The sequence below is a fragment of the Stegodyphus dumicola genome, chromosome 9, assembly GCF_044657685.1.
Source record: "Stegodyphus dumicola isolate Sdum_Otavi_A_Nest chromosome 9, ASM4465768v1".
In the NCBI taxonomy this organism is placed as follows: Eukaryota; Metazoa; Arthropoda; class Arachnida; order Araneae; family Eresidae; genus Stegodyphus; species Stegodyphus dumicola.
The window spans coordinates 12,246,589-12,267,545 of record NC_140776.1 but is presented as its reverse complement, the minus strand read 5'-3'; the positions used below and the strand labels follow the sequence as shown (position 1 = coordinate 12,267,545).

At 28.9% G+C, this 20,957-nt stretch overlaps 1 protein-coding gene across 1 annotated transcript in view; it reads right to left on the bottom strand.

The window, feature by feature from the left end:
* The window catches only part of LOC118198540 (4-trimethylaminobutyraldehyde dehydrogenase-like), a 28,881-nt gene extending 7,956 nt beyond the window's left edge, over positions 1-20,925 (bottom strand). Inside the window, exons 1-8 of the mRNA XM_035370239.2 lie at positions 20,799-20,925; positions 17,324-17,506; positions 14,263-14,408; positions 12,335-12,464; positions 8,561-8,805; positions 6,740-6,967; positions 1,995-2,183; positions 375-601 (exon numbers count right to left, since the gene is read on the bottom strand). Coding sequence (XP_035226130.1) covers positions 375-601; positions 1,995-2,183; positions 6,740-6,967; positions 8,561-8,805; positions 12,335-12,464; positions 14,263-14,408; positions 17,324-17,480 — 1,322 coding nt within the window. The 5' untranslated portion in view covers positions 17,481-17,506; positions 20,799-20,925. The remainder of the gene's footprint in view (positions 1-374; positions 602-1,994; positions 2,184-6,739; positions 6,968-8,560; positions 8,806-12,334; positions 12,465-14,262; positions 14,409-17,323; positions 17,507-20,798) is intronic.
* Positions 20,926-20,957: the final 32 nt, after the last annotated feature.

Below are 20,957 nucleotides of genomic sequence, written 5' to 3'. Positions count from 1 at the left end.
CTAGATAAAATAAATTGAAACATAAGTGTAAAATATAGATGTATGGTTGTTAATTTGATTTCCCATGTAGTTACCAAATGACACTATAATTTATTTTACAAAAATCTGTACGCTGCCTAAAATTTGATATTGTAAATTAAAGAAATTGATTTTACAACAAATATATAATTTAAAAATTGTTAAAGCCCCATTTAAATAAATAGCTTTAAAAATATACATTAATACAACAACAGTATAATTTGTAAATGAAATCTGTTGATCCAATTAATCATAAAAAATAACTATTAACACAAACAAATAAATAAAAACTTTGTAGAATTTGTTATTTAGGTTAGGAAACTAGGGAATTAGTTATTTCTTTACTAGAAACTTACTTTGTCATTACTCCAGCTGCTAAACCAAATGGAGAAGAATTTGCTCGAGTAATAGCTTCATCTTCACAATCAAATGATAGCACAGATACGACAGGCCCAAATATTTCTTCTTTTACTGCTATCATTTCATCACTGCAGTTAGTAAGTACACATGGTGATATGAAATAGCCTTTTAGATGGCTTTCAGGAGGAGGAATTTTTTCACCACCACAAGCAACAGTAGCACCCTGAACAATTCAAAAAAATTCATTGATATGTAACTTAACTAAAAGCTCAAAAATAAAAGTTAATTCCAACTCTATAGTATAAAATGCACTTATTTAGTAATTTTGCATTCATATATTTGTAATTTAATTTAAAAAGGAAACATGACTGCAATTAATATTTTACAATAATTAATTTTGAGAAGTTAGGTTACTTCAATATTGCTAAACCATTAGGGATAAGAGGAGGGATGCCTTAGTGGAATACTTTCAGAGGAAAACTGGTTTGTATTTACACTGCATGTGGGGAAAACCAATCATGCAGCCAGTCTGTTCACCTGGGTTTGAAACCAAGACACATCAAACTAATATATTCAGTGGTCTTAACCACTGGTTCTTTATCAAGTTATGAATAATATCCTTTGTCTTAATTAATTTGTACAGTTTAAGATTTCTACTTTACCTAATATAAACAAATTTAACAGAAACCAGCATAACAGAAATACATTTTATATTTCATATATATATATATATTTTATAAAATTTGTTTAACGTAAATTGACATTTGATTTAAAGATTTCATCAAGTGCAACAGATGTACAGTACTGAAAATAGTGCAAGCATACATTATTATGATAAGATAGAAATCAGAAGCAGAAGATATCTGTTAAAAATTTTTATTACAAGCAAATTATAGATAAAAGAATAAGGAAGAAAGAATAAAATGTGAAAAAGACAAAGCGAATAAGCAATAAGACATAAACAAGATTATATCACAAATCTTTAGAATTCCTTTCAATTACAATTTGTACTTGCTTGCAGATACTTGTAAAAATAAGGCACTTCCAGTATTTAAAAAAAAAAAAAAAAAAAAAAAAAAAAAAAAAAAAAAAAAACCTCTTTTTACTATCATTTTTTAAACTTTAATGAACTATGAAACTGATGATCAAATTTAAAACATATCTCTTTGGTACTTTTATTCGCATATATATTGCAACCTTCATTCAATAATAATTTTTACAATCAAATGTCCCAAATCAGTATTCAGCGCCTAGATGGTATAGTGACTGGGCAGCCTACTGCGATACTGAAGGGCTGGGTTCGAAACCCCAAGAAGGCATGGCTGTAATTTTCCATCCCTTCACGAGAGGTAATGGTGGCCCACCTATTAGGTACTTCCACAATAAAATGGCCATCACTTCTGGCCTTAGTAGTGGCCAAGGCTAAGTCAGTTAATTGCTCACGAATGGGGGGGGAGAATCTTTTATTTTTCATCAAGTTAACTTGAATAAATTATTTTTTCTTATCAATTCTTTTGCCCAAGTAATGAATAAATGTATTTTGTAATTAATTCATTTTCTATTCAGTGCAACTAATAGCAAGTATTTTTACAATACAATTCTGACAAATATCTCACCTCTTTCCTTGCTGATTCAATATAACTCATAATTTTCTTTCCATGGTTCTCATTAATTGCAGCTCCAACAGTTGTATCATCATGGAGAGGATCACCAATTTTGAGTTTTTTAGTTGCTAATACCAAACGCTCAACAAACTCCTTAAGAATAGGTTTCTGGACAAATACTCGAGTACAGTTCGAACAAACCTTAAAGCAAGAAATGTAAGAGAAATATCTTAACATAACACACAAACAATACTTGTAAACAAAATTACACATAAATATGATAAATATTTTTAAAATCTTTCACAAGAAAATATTAAGTTTCATACAAATCTAAATACAGAATAAATTTTCTGCTTTCTAACAAATTACAGGAAGATTAGAAAAATTTCACAAAAAGAAGAATGGAATTATCTGAAAGGAAAACAGTAATGAAAAGAAGTCATTTTGATCAACTTTCAACAAGGAAAGAATAAGTCCTTAGGTATAAAACATTACTCCTTAGTTTTAAAGAATGATAAGTGAATAATCTGAGCCAATGAGTAAGTTCAGCTAGCAGATAAAACACCTTGCGAGAAAAACATAATATTGCATTAATATCATAATGGTTTCTTTAAAATTATAAATCTTATTTTAATTGACATAAGCAATGATCTTCTCACCATTTATTCTTTACTTAAATTTTCATATGTTATATTTTTTCAAGTGTTGGATTGATTTTATTTACATGGTTTGTTTTTTAGGCTCTGTCTGCTCAAAATAAAGAATAAGAATAAGAATAAGAGACTAAATAAATAACTTTTTTAAGCTTGTCTGATTTTGATGCTTTAATTTTTTGCACTACTTAACTTGCTATGGCTTGTAGGGGTTGGACTGACAAAGACACCGATTACTTAAATACAATTTAATTTTCTGACATTGTTTTAAGTATTAAACTTTAATTTGTGTCTTTGTTGGTTCACAAACAGTCTGATGTATTTAAATCTTTCGTTTCCTAATGACAATGCAGTTAAATATGTAAATTTCGTTTTTCCTTTTGGTATTTTTTGCACCATGCAGTTTGCACTGTGTTTCTTTTTTTTTTTGGGGGGGGGGGTAGTTGCTTGTTTTTGAAATGAATATCAGTTAGATTTTAAATGAATTTTAATTTATTTTGCATTGATTCCAATCGGACTTTCATATTCAGCTCATCTATGTAACCTATTTACATTTCTTAAAAACCTTTCTCATAATGATGTAAATAATTCTGAACACACTTTCAGATTTATTGGTGGTATAATCACATTTAACATTAATAAGCTTATTGAAAATAGCAACATCTACCCCAACTGTCTTAATAAAACCAATAAAAAATAATTAATTATTAGTAATAGATAATTTTGATATTAGCATTGATAATCTTAAAGAAATAAGACTTTTTGATAAAAGAACAGAATTTAATTTTTCTAAAATAAAACTTATAAATTGGTACTCCAACATCTCTAGAAAAGTTATAGCAAATACAGTTATTAATCAAATTAGTAGAGTTAAAAAAGTTTGCACTGAAATAGAGGGACAAAATGAAAAAATTGTAATTCTCACCGAAATTTTAAGAGAAAACGAAATTTCAATTAACTTCATTAACAGTCTTTTAAAATAAGTCTGTAGTAGGCTACACCCTATAAAATTTTTCATCTGAAAGCTCATTTAAAGAAGGATGTTTAGAAGGTTTTATAGTTTTTATTTTTATGTAATATTTTTTCGTACTTTTCTGTTTTGTTGGCGCAAACGATAAAGTCGCCAACAATGGTACAACTGGATGCCAAATGAAATATCTTCGCTGGTAATTTTTTACACCTCATTTCCAAAAAAAGTCACAGCCATTTCTTACCAGATTGATTGTTTCTTTCAAGAAAAAGAAAAGGTAAAATCAAGGGTTAAATTCATCAATTCTAATGAGAATGCACTAGTGAAGTAAAGCACTGCGATTTTACATAATTTCTGAGTAAGCTATTCGTATGAAATGAAATAATTCTTGCATTTAAACTTCTATTCCAAATTAAGATTTAACTTGAAATTAATGTAGATAATTACTGAATTAGATTTTTATAGTGTAGTTTACGTTATATAAGATCACTTGAGGTCAAGTGATACAAATCGACGAATCAGGATGTTGAGCCATGAAAGCATAGTAAATTATTAAATTAATACCTCTTTATAAACTTATTGTCTTTATTTATTGGCGTTTTACAAAATATTAAACCATATTAAAATGTTTATGCCTTCAAAATAAAAAATTCTTAGAACTAACGTTTGTTAACATTTTTTATGTTTATACTGTATGTTGTCGCCAACAAAGTCTGCTTAACGAAATTTGCGCCGGCAAAATGGAAAAGTACCTATTTTTTCTAGACTAGACTTAGCTGTTACTAATTTTGAGCTTACGATATTTCAGTCATCATGATAAGCCCATAATGAGAAGACTTTTTCTCCTCTAAAACATTTGTACCTTTAAAAAAAAAAAAAAAATCCACGCACTGAATTCACCTCTTAGTAGATTTCTAATTCAATTTTGCCAAAAAATGTCAATGAAGCCAAATTAGCAACCCTTGGTGTCTATTTTGAATCTGTTCCTTGTTTTGAAATTTGTACTTTAATTATGGTGTTTTCGCTTCATTTCTTGTAGATTCTATCCATACATTTTAATTAATTTTTTTTCAATTTTAATCTTATGCAGTACAAAGTCCGTAATCTGAAATGATCTATAATCCGGACCTCAAAGCCACAAACTTACGCATGCACGTAATGCGTTTACGCATGCGACTAAAGCGTTTAAGAATGCGCGCATGTGTTTACTCATGTACACTTCCCATAGTGAAGAAAGTGACAGAGAAATTATTGAAAACGAAAAAATTTCAATCGACAAGTTAGTGGGTATTCTCGACATAGTGATTACAGGACTTGAACAGTGGAACTTTGTAACTGAACAAGAAATTATGTCTGTTTATAGAATTAAAGAGAAAGTATTAGCACAAAAAACGAAGCAACTTACATTGAAAGAAATGTTTAATAAAGTAAACAAATACATATTATGCTTTTTGTTTTTGTAAATTTTGATACCCTTTAGATCATAATTGCTCTTTATTTCATAAATTACGGTTTCACATTTTTAATTGTATAATTTCTGCATGCCATCTTACCAGATTTAAATTGATGATCTATAATCCGGAAAAACCCCTAATCTGGAATCGCCGAAGTCCTGACGAATCCGGATTACAGAATTTGTACTGTATAGTATAAAAATTGATTAACTATTTATTTTATTCAAATTTGGAAGTTTCTCCAAATTGGCTGTGTTTACTATTTTTTCACTAACAGATTGCTACTTCATCCTCTAAATAAGTTTTATTCATGTTCTTGGTTTATTTTTTATTTCAATTTTTAATTCAGTGAAAAAGTCTAATTTTATTCTTTTACTTGATTTGACATTGGATTTACCTGATGTCGAGGAGGACTTCAAAAAAATTTTTAGATGAAGTGTTTCTAATTAAAAAACTTTAGAAAAGTTCATCAGCTGATATTGACTTACAGACAGGCAATGGTTTCCAGTGTGTCTGATGTATCCTCCTCTTGATAATGCTACATCAAATTTAATTGAGTTCCTCTTCTTTATTTATTTTTCTGGTTTTGGTATATATTTTCAGGTTTCTATAATATACAGGTTTTTAATTTCACATGTCTTTAATTTTTATTTTGTATATTTATAGGATATTTTGAAATTTATTGGTATTTTATTTCAGTTTTTTCGGTCTTTTGTAAAATAGCTTTTAAATTTTTTACTTTCTCTCTCTCTATGTATATATGTATATATATGTTTATAAAATTTAAATTGAACTGTAAAATATCAATCAGACATGTAAAAACATAACCTCAAGAATTCATTTTGATGACAAAATGAGTTTGTCATATTCATGAACAGTTAGTATTAAAATTATTGACATCTTAAATATTTTATTCCAGAAAACATTAATAAAAACTAAAAGCATCACTTACATATTACTATTACCTAGTATATGTAACTAAACACACCAGACAAGTATGAAATGAAATTGACAGACAGCAGATATATGTTAAATGTAGAAAAATAATTAGAATTTTTTAAAAGGATCCATGAATGGACTTCTTTGTACATTATAATGGGATCAAGTTATGTATATGAAGTTACACAAATTAAGTTAGAAAACTTGAAGTCTCAAGTTAGAAAACTTGACATAAAAAAGAAATAAATAAAATAAAACAAACTGTAACCATGCTAGGACAATGTTTATAACAAATGTTTATAAAAATTATTTAAAGTTCTTGTAATTTCATTTGGATTTAAAAAATGCTCACAACAGAATGGATGCCATTTCATTTCAAAAAATTAAATTTTAAATACCAAAATAATGAAATACAAATGAAATTTAATGTTGTGTATTACAATGTATGGAAGTATGCTTTTAGTAGCTGACAAACTACTTTATAAATGAAAAACTGCACTTTTGATTTGTGAACTAATTCTTAATTTCACCTTTGCACTCTAAAAGTAACTCTTATCACAATGGATTAATGCACTAAATGGTAACTAAAAGTCCCACTGAAGTGCGAAGGGTTCAATTTCTGAATCTAATCTTTAAACATATCACAACTTAGCTGCATTATCATATGGCTTAAATGAATGCTAATAATATTAATTAATACAGAATTAGGGAACAGAACACAAATAAACAAATTGTACTCACCTCACCTTGAGTGAGAAAATTCCCCAACAAAGTTGCTTTGATTGCACTTTTTATATCACAGTCAGAAAACACTATAAGTGCTGATTTTCCACCAAGTTCCAATGTGACCTTTTTCACAGTATCTGCACAGGATTTCATTATTTTTTTCCCAGTGCTAACACTGCCTGTGAAAGTTACTTTAGAAACTTCCGGATGTTGGCAAATGAATTCCCCAGTTTCTGAACCACCCTACATGTAAAATATAAACTGAATTAAAAGCATTAAAAGTGACTCAAATATTTTATTGAAGCAAATTTAGGCGAAGGATTCTGTGAATTAAATTATCCACTTTAACAATGATGTAGAAATAAAATGCAATAAAAAAAGTCACTAAAGTGTTCATGGAAATTATTTCATGAACATTATAATAAGCCATTTTGCTTACAAATTGCAATAGAATTCTTGCTAATTCAGCAAAGAAATTTGTTCACCTAATTTAAATTTATGGCCATAAAAGCATCACATAGGTAATTTGTTCTCAAATATTGCAGTGATGTTCTTTAGTTTAATATCAATACTTTATTTACCATTTTAATTAATTTAAATTCAACTCTACATCAGAAATTACAGTAGTGATGCAATATACTCATAGGTTTTTAAAAACATGAGAATTTTACATGAGTACACCTATTTAAATGAAATGTTTTAAATGTTATTGAACCAAAGTATATGTACCAAAGTATATGCACACTTTTAAATCATCCACGCTTCCACTAAAAACTCATGAAAAAGTATTCATCAAGCTAAGCAATATGTTGCCAAAATAATTGTGTGGTAACATATGATGTCAGCAAACTACTACATTTAAAGAATAAAAAAAAAATAATCATTAAAACCATGTTCATCGTATTCCAAAATATTATGAACAGCCCAAACATTTTGATATAAATCAAAATTTTGGGAAAAGGATCCTAAAAAATACAAGCAAATCATAGAAATGAGAAATCAAATTGAGATCAATTTGAATGAAATTGAAATGCAATTTGATCAATTGAATCAAATTGAAATGCAAGCAAATCAAATGAGAAAGTTTGCTAAGAAACCAAACATTCATAGAAAACTAAAAATATGAAAATCGAATCTCATCAAGTTAGGGATTTGGACTTAAATCATCAAATTGATAAACAGCTCCAGAATACAAAATAATAATAATAATAATAAATCAAGAGGAAATAAATTACCTTAAAATTTATAAGCACCTATTCCCATTACAGAATAGACAAAAACTGATCACAGATAATAAATATGATTTTATTTTTGATCCTGATCTCAGTGGTGGTACCAAATATTATCATTCAACATTTCCTAACTCTGTCTCTATGTACTTCAGGTTGAAGCCTAACAAAGCATTTGTAAGAAACATAATGTAATGGCATGGCATAGATGAAGTAGGAAATATCTTTTTCAGGAAACTGTAAACAATTCCTTATATTTAAACCAGTACATTAAAAAGGGTTTAGTTCTTTTTATTAAACATCAGAATGAAGATATTTCATTTTGATTAAATTTAACTACCAGCCATTTTTACTAAATATGACAGTGATTTGATTAATTGAACAACTGATTTTGTATCTAAATCAAATAATGCTTCCAAAATCCCCCAAGCTAGAGACATTGAAATATTACGTGGTATTATTATAAATCAAAATAATGAGATGAAAAAGTCTTGACTCATTTTAAGACAATTAATTCATCTTTGACTATCATATTCAGTTATTGAAGAAACAGTACAAGCATGTATGAGAAGAATGATGAAAATTTTAAAAAGAAATACAAACTCACTTGGATAACATTTACAACTCCAGGGGGTAATCCAACTTCTGTGAAAATTTCTGCTAAAAGAACTGATGTCACTGGAGTGAATTCAGAAGGCTTATAAATGAAGGTATTTCCACAAATTAATGCAGGAGCTATTTTCCATGACATGTTTTGAAAAGGGTAATTCCATGCTCCAATACCACCAACAACACCAAGAGGTTCTCGTTTTATTATTGCAAAATTACCATCAGATAATTCATGGTGATTTCCTTTAAATTTACAATATAATATATAAATTAAAGAAAATATAAAAAAATTAAACAAAAGTTTATAAAAGTAGTCATTTTGTGAAGTTATCACTGAAAATCAACTTTCAGTTTTCCCGATTTTCAATGATCAAATGAAATATTTTCCCTGACACGGCATAATGAACTAATTATCAAATTAAATGAGTAATTAATAATTTTAATCACTTTAGACAAATATAATAAAATAATAAAGAATGTTATAAAATTTATATTTTCCTCATTATTATGATACGAATGAAGTGTACATAATAAACATGTATCTCATACATTAAAAGAAAGGTGAGGTTTTTAAAAAGAAATATTAAATTCCATACTTAAAAAAAAATTCGGTTTATCTTTGGATTATGGTAACTTGGCGATTTTTTGGTGAAAATTTGGCGACCAACCCTGCTACAGCAACCTGCTAGTTTTTGTTTGGACGCCATTTTGTTCTCACGACGTAAAGGCATGTTTCTTTTTCAACTCAACATTTTTTTCCAACAATCTGCTAGCCGAATTACGCTTATGCTAGAACTTTTATGGAACAAAAGTGCTTAATCATGATGAAGATTAGGTTCGAAATTGGGAGAAAGTGCAGAATCGCCCACTGCTTGCCGCATTTTTAAGAACTGCACATACACCGTATTATCCATGTACATGTCGACTTATTTTCACTTAAAAAAACATCCCAGAATTGCACAAAAATGGCATTGCGCACACTCTTGACTTTATCCATGTACGCTGCTAAAGTCCTAGCTAGTAACCTTTATCGCCTTATCAAAATGTCACCAAACTATCTGTTACCATATTCCAAAGATTAGCCAAAAATTCATGACAACAGTACATCATTCATAATAAATATTACTACTGTATTTTAATATTAAATTGAAATTTTTTTAATTAATAAAGTTATTTATTATAACATACAATTATTTGGTATAGTGACTTTTAAACTGTAATATTTATTTTCAAAGAGCAGTTACATATCCAAAGAGAGAGGTAATGGAACAATTAGACCAGGGAACAATTTGTAACAAAATTTCTGTTGAGTTTGATTGAGCTAGTTTAGAGTTAAATAGGCATGCTGATTTCTAAACTTTAGTTTTCTTCTACAACATCAGGTCTCTTCTCTACATCTTACGTGAATATGACCTCTCTCCGTGGCAGAGTTGACTGACGAGCTGAGTATTGGCTGATATAAACCCTCTGACTGGTGCTGGGTGAACAATGCTGTAGGAGACTAGCAACAAGTGCATACATGTCTAGATTAGTTGCATTACACATTAGATACTGCAGTGAGACATCATGTGGCTCGCTGATATAGGCAAGTGCATTCTGATATAGAATTCAAGTTCTTGTTTGTAAGCAAGTTTAGCAGTATTTAGTTTTTATTTATATATGAACTGAAACCTTTCCTTACATCTGCCTCTACTAGTTTGCGTTATAAATGCTTAAACAGTCCTGACTCATTTTATTATATATGTGGCAGTTATACCATTCCTAGTCAAATGACACACAGTATATTTGTCAGACAAGCTTATTTTAAAGTGAAAGTTGGCAATCAAGATAGATCATCAGTCCCTCACAAAATCTGCAAGAGTTTATGGATGTGGATGAAAATAACACATCCTAGATTTCCATTTGGTATACCTATGATTTGGAAAGAGCATAAAGATCATTCAAACGATTGTTACTTTTGTATAGTGAAAGCATCAGGATATAACAAGGAAAACAACCGTAAAATAGAGTATCCTAGTTTACCATCATTACTGCCCAGCGCCTCACTCCAGCTGAACCCCCAGTGCCACTTTTCAAAGAATTAACTTCTTTGAAAATACAGAAACGATTCTGGTGAATATGGAACTGACCCCAATGAAGAAGATTTAGAATGGCAATTATTCATCTATAGTTCAAAGTGGAGCTTGAAGTGTATTCTCCTCCACAATGGAAATTTATTCGCTCCAGTCTTTAATAGGTTATTCAGTTTGCTTGTGAAAATAATAAGAAGATATAAAGAGAGTCACTGATTTGTTGCAATATCTCATGCACCAATGGGTCATTTGTGTTGACCGTAAAATGGTTTATTGGTCAGCAAAATGGATATACCAAGTATTCCTGTTTTTTTGCACATGTGGGATAGCAAAGCTGGTGAGAAGCATTGGATGCAGTCAAACTGGCTGCCGAGATCTGACCTGAAACCTGATGATCCAAACATTCTATATTCAGAGGTCAAAAGTTGGTCAAAACCAAGCAACAGATCTTAGACAATCAAACTGCTGTTCCCCAGTATTATATTTCTAAAGAAAGGAATGAAAAACAGCTTACTGACAGGTGGAGGAGCTATAGATTGATAACTTTATTTCAAATTTAAGCTAAGTTAAATACTTCTTGCAAGAAAAAGATTATAGTAGCTTTCTATTTGCTTTCTTTTTAAGACATGCAGTTTTCATTGATAGGTTGTTGCTTAAAACTATTTGAGAGAATTGACCAGTAATATTTTTTTTTTAACTTCCGACTTTTTGGAAGAAGTTCCAGACTTTAACCGACCATTTTCCATAATTTTCGGGATTTCCTAGGTGAGTGGGAAGCCTGTCTTGTGAATAAATATATAAAAAAATACAAAACAGATTAATAAGCCATAACTTTTAATATAAATCAAATTTTAGTTTCATGTGTAAAATCAAATGACATAATTATCAAATTATCTCAAATATAATTACTGTCAAAAGTCGTTAATTCGGACACGCATAATCCGGAATGATCTATAATTCGAACCTCAAAGCTACAAACTTTCTGCGCATGCGTCACGTTGACGCATGTGCATAGGCATTTACGTGTGCGCGTAAAACCTTTAAGGCTGCGAATATGCGTGTGCACATGCGCATAATACGTTTACGCATGCACGTTTAATGTATAATGGACGGTATAAGCTAAGCTAAAATTATCTAATTCAGTTAATGTTGTAGATTGCGTTGTTCCTTAATCTTCAAGTTGGATCCGGCTTATTATTTTTTGCAGACTGTTAGAGCAATTTTATAAAAGTAAGCTTGAACATTCGATTATGTCAAATAGAATTTCCGATATATATTTACTAATATGTAAAGGATCTACAAAGTCCGGATTAACGATTTTGACTGCATTCAAATTAATGTTCAAAATTTTAAGTTTACAGAAATATATAAATAGAAAAGCAAACTGTACTACATCACAGGCAGCTTTTATAATTTACCATATTTAGACATATATATGAAGCCCAATAATAAATCAAAAGCTGTTTTTGTCAAAATCATAGAAGAAAGCATTAAATTTTTATGAATAGGTAAAAATAATCTAATTTATGATATGTAATAGAATACAGTTGTAGCCTAGAAAATGCTGAACTTGAACATCTTTAAGCTACATTTTCTAAAACAATTAAGGCCATAAAATAAATCAGATTTCACTTTTAACTGAACATTTTAAAATAAGCTAAGCTTTGCAACAATAAAAACTAAAATAACAAGAAAATTACCACTTATTGTTGCTGCGATGCCACCGAAATATTCTATAGTGTTGGCACATTCAGAAATATCGATTCTGGCTTCCCATATAGGCTTTCCAGTGTCTTGCACTTCTGCATAAGCTATTTCATCTAGCCGAGACTGTAATTTTGGGTAAAAATAAAGCTGTTATTGACTTGATTTAAAGAACTAAACTATTTTTCTAAATTCAAATTATAAAATAAAAGTTCAGATTTAAATTTCCGAAGAAGCGATGGTGTACGGAATTTGCATTAAGAGTTTTAAGTTTCTTATAAATGCATATTTTAAGCAAAATGAACAGCATGTATTTAAACTTAAAAAAAAAAACCATGGTGAAATTAGAGCAATAATTTACGTTTGCACAAAAGATTTCAGAATTCCATTTAGTATATGTTAGAAAATAATAGACAAACTTTATCCCATGTTTATTAATCATAAATTATGCATATGGAAAAGCAATAGGAATGGCTTAAAAGAAATGACAGTGACAAAGACACTTTTTTTAAAAAGAACTATTAAATAACTATAGGCATAGTTTTTTAAATGAAGGAGGTACAATTTAATAAGGAAAAAAAAATTTTTTTTTTTCTTTTTTCTTTTCTTTTCTCTCTTTTTTTTTTTTTTTTTTTTTGAAAAGTACAACTTTGGTGTCTTTGTTGCTTACGTTCAACTACATTTCTGAGGTGAGTCTGAATATGTTGCTGTAACTCCTCATGGTACTTTTAAGAGATTCCAAAAACAACTCTTTTTATCAGTATATAATGATTACAGTTATGACAACTACTAAACTACACTAGAAGTTATCATAGTAATCATAAACTTGAACAACAAAATTACTTTTGAGACTGCATCATCATAATGTTTCCTTAGATATTTTCAACTTGTAAATAAATTACTATATTTCTAAGTACTAACCAAATCATAAATTGGAGAGTTTATTACCCATTCCAAATAATTATATTTTGTGGTCTGCCAAAACTATTCTGAAGTTTTGTATGCAAAGAAGGTTGCAAAGATTTTTTTTTTTTTTTTTTTTTTTTTAAAAAGGGTAAAAGTGCTAGGGAACTTTTAAATATCCTCCTTTATTTAATTTTAATATCTTTTACATGTTCATTGTGAAAGAAAAAGAAGCTTTGCCGTTATTTAAGCTAATTCTCTTGAAAGTAATCAATATAGATATTATATGCTTACATTCTGAAAAGTCTTGAAAATTATTAAAAAAATAAATACCAAAGTAATTTCCATTATATTTTCTCAAAATATTCTCTCTTGAGCTGTAAACAGCTTCTCATCCTTTGAAAAGAAAAGGTGATTCATTCAGTTACTCTTCCACAGCACACCCAGATTAGATTGTCTATTGCTAGCTGTTCATCACTGTAGACCAACATGTTCACCATGTCAGCAATCATCTGAAAGCTCAGACATCAGTCTTTCTACACAATTTCATAAATTTTCTGAATGTTTGCTTCAGTTTTCGAACTCGCAGATTGATCAGAATATTCATCATCTTCAACCTCATTATATCATATGAAAACATTTCATATTATCATAAGAAAACATTTTATTGACAACTTTTCTAAAATTTCACAAGAAATTTGAGGCTTGTTGATTTTTAAAGTTTAATTGCATTTCATTTATATGAAAATAACTCTTTCTCTTATTCTATAAGGGAAAAAAAGAGAGATTTATTACTTAATTAAAGCTATAACAAACTCTAGATTCTCTTTCAGCTATTAAGCTCAATAAAATACATAATTTCTCCTCTATGTAATAATTTAGATATTGCACATATCTATTTGTTGTACAAACAAAAAACTTTCATTTCATGAAGATGGCAAGTTTTTTTTTTTTTTTTGGTATAATATACATCATTACATACTAACTTACTTAAAAAACATTATGGGAAAATAAACAATACCCGTATTCTATTTGCAGCTGCCAATAAAACTTGTCCTCTTTCACGTGGACTGCGTTTTGACCAGATACTGAAAGCTTCTTTAGCACTTTTGACAGCAGAGTTAACATCTGCTTGACTGGAACACTGTAAATTGAACATAAAAGAACCTACAAAGCAAAAAATATTATCTTGAAATATAAATGCCAATCATAAACAAACACACACAAAAAGCAAATTTTGCAAGCATCACTGCATTATTTTCAGTTATCAGATGAAATTCTTAGCTAAGAAATGAAGGTAAGAAAATCCTTTAGCATTTACAGAGAAGGAAAGTCCAATGTGTTCAATACAAAATACAACTCAAAGCGAAGTAATCATACAATAGGATTGGATTATTGGATTATTGTAATTTGGCACAAAACCTGTCAAGGTTATCTGCGCCAGACAAATGGTAACAATGCAATTAGTCATTTGTAAAAACTTCCAGCTTAGGTAAGAGACAGATTACAATCTATGGTAAGAGCTCAAAAAAACAGGTTAAAATCTATTATAAAAGCCAATATCTTTTAAAAACAGAAACAAATTACGATGATGTGCTTTTCCAATTAAATTTTTTAAGTCCAGTTCTGAACTATTAAAATGTTTTTGGCGAAAATAATTAAAACTCTGGCATTCCACCAAGATATGATGAACTGTCAGATCTGCGTTGCAGTTTGGGCAGCTGGGATTCTCTTCTCCCTTCAGAAGATACTCATGGGTCAGGAGACAATGGCCAATTCTCAGTTGAGTCAAGAGGACATCTTCCTTTCTATTAACCATACATGGCCAGTTAATCATACAATAGATTTTAATGATTGTTAAGGTTAATGATAATTCAATTTTTAAGGAATTCATAATCCAGTATTACCCAATTTATAAACTTCACAGACAAAACAATTGTATATAATCTATTTAGTGCATTTAATGAAAATAACTAGCTGGCAAACAGCAGAGAATTTGGCATGTATATATTAAAATGATGGAATATGAATTTCTAAAAATAATAATATTAACAGAAAAATTTACTGTTGCAGGAAAGAAGATATGCCATAAACAGAATTTTTTTTTATAATGCAAAGAGAGCCATCCTGACAGATTTGAAAATCTGAAGCAAACTTAAAAAAACACTGGTATTCAAAATTAAAGTTATGAATACATTTGTTTTGAAATAATTCAAAAACAGATACCATTAATATTTAAAAAAATTTTGTCATATATAATTTTAAGGGCTGGCAAATACAATGTAAGTATTTAGAGGTTGTTAAAATATAATTTTTTTATGAAAACATTAATCTGACCAGTTTTCAAGTATGCAAAATTTATGTATGGCATTGTGTTTCATGTAAGCAAAATCACTCACTGATTTCAGTCAAAACGAGCTCTCAACAAGCATTTAAAAAATATATTGAGATTGAGAGGTTTAATGTTAGGTTTAAGGCTAGCTAATCTCAAGTAGGGATCACTGAATGGTTATGAGTGTTTCGAATAATAGTATCTATGTTATGATATCCATTTCAAATTACAAATACCATCACCCATCCAGGAGCAACAATAACTATACAGGATCAGTAGGTGCAATCTTTATACAGATACTGACACCTTTATGCCATGACACTCTCACAAAAATAGGGTTTGACTTTGCAACTTTGATTTAAAAGGCTACTCATTATTAATCAGAGCAGTAAACCAAAAATTGTGGAACCTTTTACATACAACCCACCCTATTAGAGCTAGCTGCCATATTATTGAGCTCAGGCTCAAATTCAGAGACGGCATGAATGTTTGTAGTTTTCTATCCCTCCCTCCTGCAGATGAAGTATTGGTAGCTTAATTTTTAAGGTTGTGCCTAAAATGCAGGATATATGAAACTTATCTGGAAGTTTTTTTTTTTTTTTTTTTGACATGATAGTAAACTTGACCTGAGTTTTATTTTGTATCATAATGTGGGAAATATACCTCATATCATATGAAACAAACAACAGAGACTTCAGCAAATTATTGGAGATGTTTTGAATGCTTAAAAAACTATTTTTCTCATTGCAGCAACTGTAAATATACTTTTGCCTTCCAGTATACAGTTATGAGAACTGATCATTGTATTTACATTTTTATTTTTATTCAAAAAGTTATTTTATTGACTTAATCTTAAAAAAATTTTTTTTTGAATCTTTTCAATTATAAGACAATATGTACTGAACAATCATCTTGAGAAATATATACGAGTCAATTTGATAATTTTATGATAAATAAAATGAATTAATGATATTAAATATGTTTTCATAGATAAAAGTGCAGTCAGAAAACATTATTTTATTATTAACTCGTATTCACTGCATTAAAATTTATTTTAAGCATAAGAAGTTACAAAGAACACACCTCTTAAGCTAGTTATTTCAATTAAGGAAAAAGAATGAAATAGAATGATATACTTTACAAGCTTATTACTAACAGCACTTACTTCAATTTCCTGACTACTTTATTTACTAATTTACTTCATTTTCCTGACTACACATATTTAAAAATAGCCAGCAAGGAACACTGGCACATACGCCTCTCTACGAAAAGCTATTTTCCCATCATGGAAAGATCGTTAATATTTTATCATTTAGTCATAAATCTCATAAAAATATAATTTTCTTATTACTGTGGCCCTCATCATATAAACAAGAACTGCTCTCATTAGCGGACTGTGCCAAAGTGATAACCTAACTCAGATTTCACAAACTGTCAAATGGCCAATGGTCCACTTATAATCTGCTTGTCATGACGACAGCTCTGAGTAGGGTTGTTGCTTTGGCATAATCCATTAGCAAGAAGGATCTTGGCCCCATTTAAATAACTACAGCTGTTATAATAATGGAGTACTAAAAACAGTTCTAAATTTCAGAAAATTTTATGTAAAAAAAATTGAAAAATAATAAAAATAAAATTAATGTCATTTAAATAACTAACAAAATAACTCAATCTTATACATAAAACTTTAGTTTTCCATCTTCAATTTATTAATACTACATAAGATACCATCCTTGGGCAGAAGCTCTACCTGTGGCAGGATTTCTTTTTTCAATGGTACGTAAGATTTCATTGGGAGCATTCCTTTCTCCTGCTAAAAAATTTAATACCTGACTCTTCTCCATAGTGAAATATCTTTGAAACTGCTTCACGAAACACTTCCAATTTAGCTTGATGATTTTAGTCATATTTTCAGAATCATTTTACAGAAATTCTGGGGGAGAAAATAGTATTCATTTAATACACACAATTAAATAATTTTATAAGGTTATCATTTATTTATTATAATTAAATAATAGAAACAGATTAAAAGAAGTGCATTAATTAAAATTTAAAATGGTAAAAATTCAATTTTACAATTAATTTTTAATTTAAAAGATTTCTATATATTTTAAGAGATAATGATGATCTCCTTTCTTTAAGGAGCAAAATTCCTAAGTAATATTGTCATTTAAATAGAAAAACGAAAAAAGTAACAAATACAGAATTACAAGACCCTTAATTTAAAAAAAAGAAAGAGAGAGGGAAAAATTATGAAATAAAACTTTTAAACAACATGAAAACAAGCCTGGAATTTGAATTATAAACTAAAACTTTTAAACAACATGAAAACAAGCTTGGAATTTAAATTATAAACTAAAACTTTTAAACAACATGAAAACAAGCCTGAAATTTAAATTATAAACTAATCAGACAGATTTTTGGTGAATGTGACTAGCTGCAAGAAAATATAATTTATCCAGTGATGACAACTGAACTATTTTAATGGGAAAAAGTTAAAAGCCTGTTCATGAAACCAATATTCATTAGTAATGACCTTTTCCTGACTTGAATTTGTGTTCTGTAACACGAGTGTCTGAATGAAAATGAATTTTCTCTTCTTTGGCCAGATTATTAAAATATTGCAATCAATCAGAAAAATTTATAAAACATATTTTGCACATCCTGAAACACTGCCAATATTATGAAAGTGTTTGTGCTCCCTGGGAAATATAATGCAAAACTGCTATGGTCTTGATCTAACTTTAGCATATTAAATAATGTTGGTACCTTCTGATTATCCTTACACCTACTGAAAAGTCAAAACTTATTGGTGACTTTGAAGAGCACTGAAACTCATAATACATTTGGGTATCTTTGTAGCTATTTCAATGATGTATCCAGTGTCACCGATTTTTTAAAAATATTTTTCCTATTGAAGAATGTTCTCCCTAGTGATCTACTGCCATTAACAAATTATATCAGAGAAACACACAAACTCAGCATCGCATACAACCTTGGGATTGCGTACCAGTCATGATCCCAAACTTCCTAAGAATAGCTGAAATCTTAACATGCACTCCAGTATAATGAAAGTAAAAGAGGACAAACTTCATAGTTCTATTACAAAATGTTCACATGTTCATTAGTGAAAAAAAAAAAGTTCACATGGGACAAAACCAATGCACTTAGTGGAAAAAAAAAATGTTAATCAGAAAAATGACTGCTGATTTTCAAAAGTCCAAATCCACTTGTGTTACACACATATTTGGGCTGCCACATAATTACTTTTTGGTAACACTGTGGGTAGCCACATAAATATTTTTTAGTGACAAGATGCATAGTCTCATTCACACTTTTTTGCAGTGTTTTGGTGGGAATGTGAACTATCATAAAATATTAACATTTTTTCCAGCATACTGTATTATAAAAACTAATTTTGTTTTATTTCCTAATTTTCATTTTGTATTCTTTTGAACACTTTTACATGTTTATTTCTCATCATATATTGAGCATGCCACATTCTGTTTCATGCAAATAAAATATTTGAATTGAGAATTGAAACCAATGCCAAAATCCAAAATTTGTTTTTTTCAAAATGAAGCAATGTTAAGCATCAGCCATGTTGTGGATTTTACAATAAATATTATGCATAAATGCATAACAAAGAAACATTCATGGCATTTCTTTGTACTCATTACCATGAATGAATTACTGTAGTGTAATGGAAAAGGTACTTTATTTTTACACACATTTTAAATGCACAGTAAACATTAAGTCACAATGTCTTACAATTAAAAGCCACATGTGATTATGTATTTATTTTTAATTTTTTGACATAATATATTATTTATTTATTTCTAGTTTTATGACATAATGCTTAAGAACAGTTTGACAAATGGTTAAATGGCACTAAGGAAAAATATTATAAATTTTTCCAGGATGTAAAATCTTACATAGGTCTCTTTCACAAGTGCATTTTATTTATAAAAATATTAAAGCTATAATCTTAGGGCTAAAATGCAGAATTGCCCACTTATTTTATTGGCGTTTGTTTGGTGCTTTTTTACAAGAGTAAGAAGAATAGGACTTTTGTCAATCTTCTTTGACTTTTTAAGTGAAAATAGGTCGATGTGTACATGGAGAAAGTCAAGGGAATGTGCAACGCCATTTTTGTGTAATTCTGGGATTGTTTTTTAAGTGAAAATAGGTCGATGTGTACATGATACCGAGTATGTGCAATTCTTAAAAACGTGCCAAGCAGTGGACGATTCTGCACTTTCCCCAATTTTAGTACTTCTATAACTAATAGAAAAGTGAGAATCAGAATAATGGACATGATTGCTGAGGTTATATTCAATGGCATAATATTTTTCATAATGTTAAAGAATTTTTTGGAACTTTTACAGTAAGTGAAAGAGAGAAACTTCTGGCATAATAACAGTTTCCAAGTATTTCAATTTGCTATCAAGTAAAAATCATTAAAAGAACAAATATATCAATTAAAAACATGAATAGAAAAGATGGCACTTTTTACTTGTGCAGCTTACTTAGAAAATTTAATAACTTCTTTCACTCTTAAAACAGTGCCTTTAATTTTTGTAACTTATATTACAGAGCTTTTTTTTGGTAAACATAGTATTTTTTGAATTTTTAACAAACTGCAAAAAGCATATTTATTCGCATTTTTTATTCTGTGATACTCACGTAAAATAGGTAATCGGCTATGGTAGGTCATAAAAGCTAGTTTTTTAAAGGTTCTCTTTTTTTTCGTTTTCAGATTTGAGAGACATTTGACTTTCATGATTATATAGTGTGAAAAATTTATTAAGTATATCATTACTTAAAAATATTTTAATTCCTTGATCAATCTAATATCAAAATGTGTTTAAAAATTTAAAAAAAAAAAGACTCAATTTAAGATTTAATGATAACAATACTGAAAAACCTTGTTGACAAATTAGTCGCAAAAATATAACTCACTTCATCATATGAATAATACCAGTTATTTATAATACAAAAAGTATGCTTAAGATTCAGTCCTAATTTAATATTCGGATAAACTGTATCTTTATACTCAAGTTAGTCGAATATTTAAATCTGCAATTAGCTTCTATAACGTCAAAAATTAACTGAAATTTCAGCAAATATTGACAAAATATAATTTAAATAAATTGGATAATAAATTATGATTAACCACAGTAATAAAGTACAGTGATAAATTAAAATTATGCAAAGTTTTATACCGTAATGCAGTCAGTCGCGCCGGCTTACAACACGTGAATTTTGTTTACATTTAGGAAGTGGAACTTTTAGTGGTTCAGTCATGCTGGGTATAATTTTATTATTCTAAATACTCAGTTGTTTGAATTTACTCAAAAACTGAGTAATAAGTAAGTAATAAA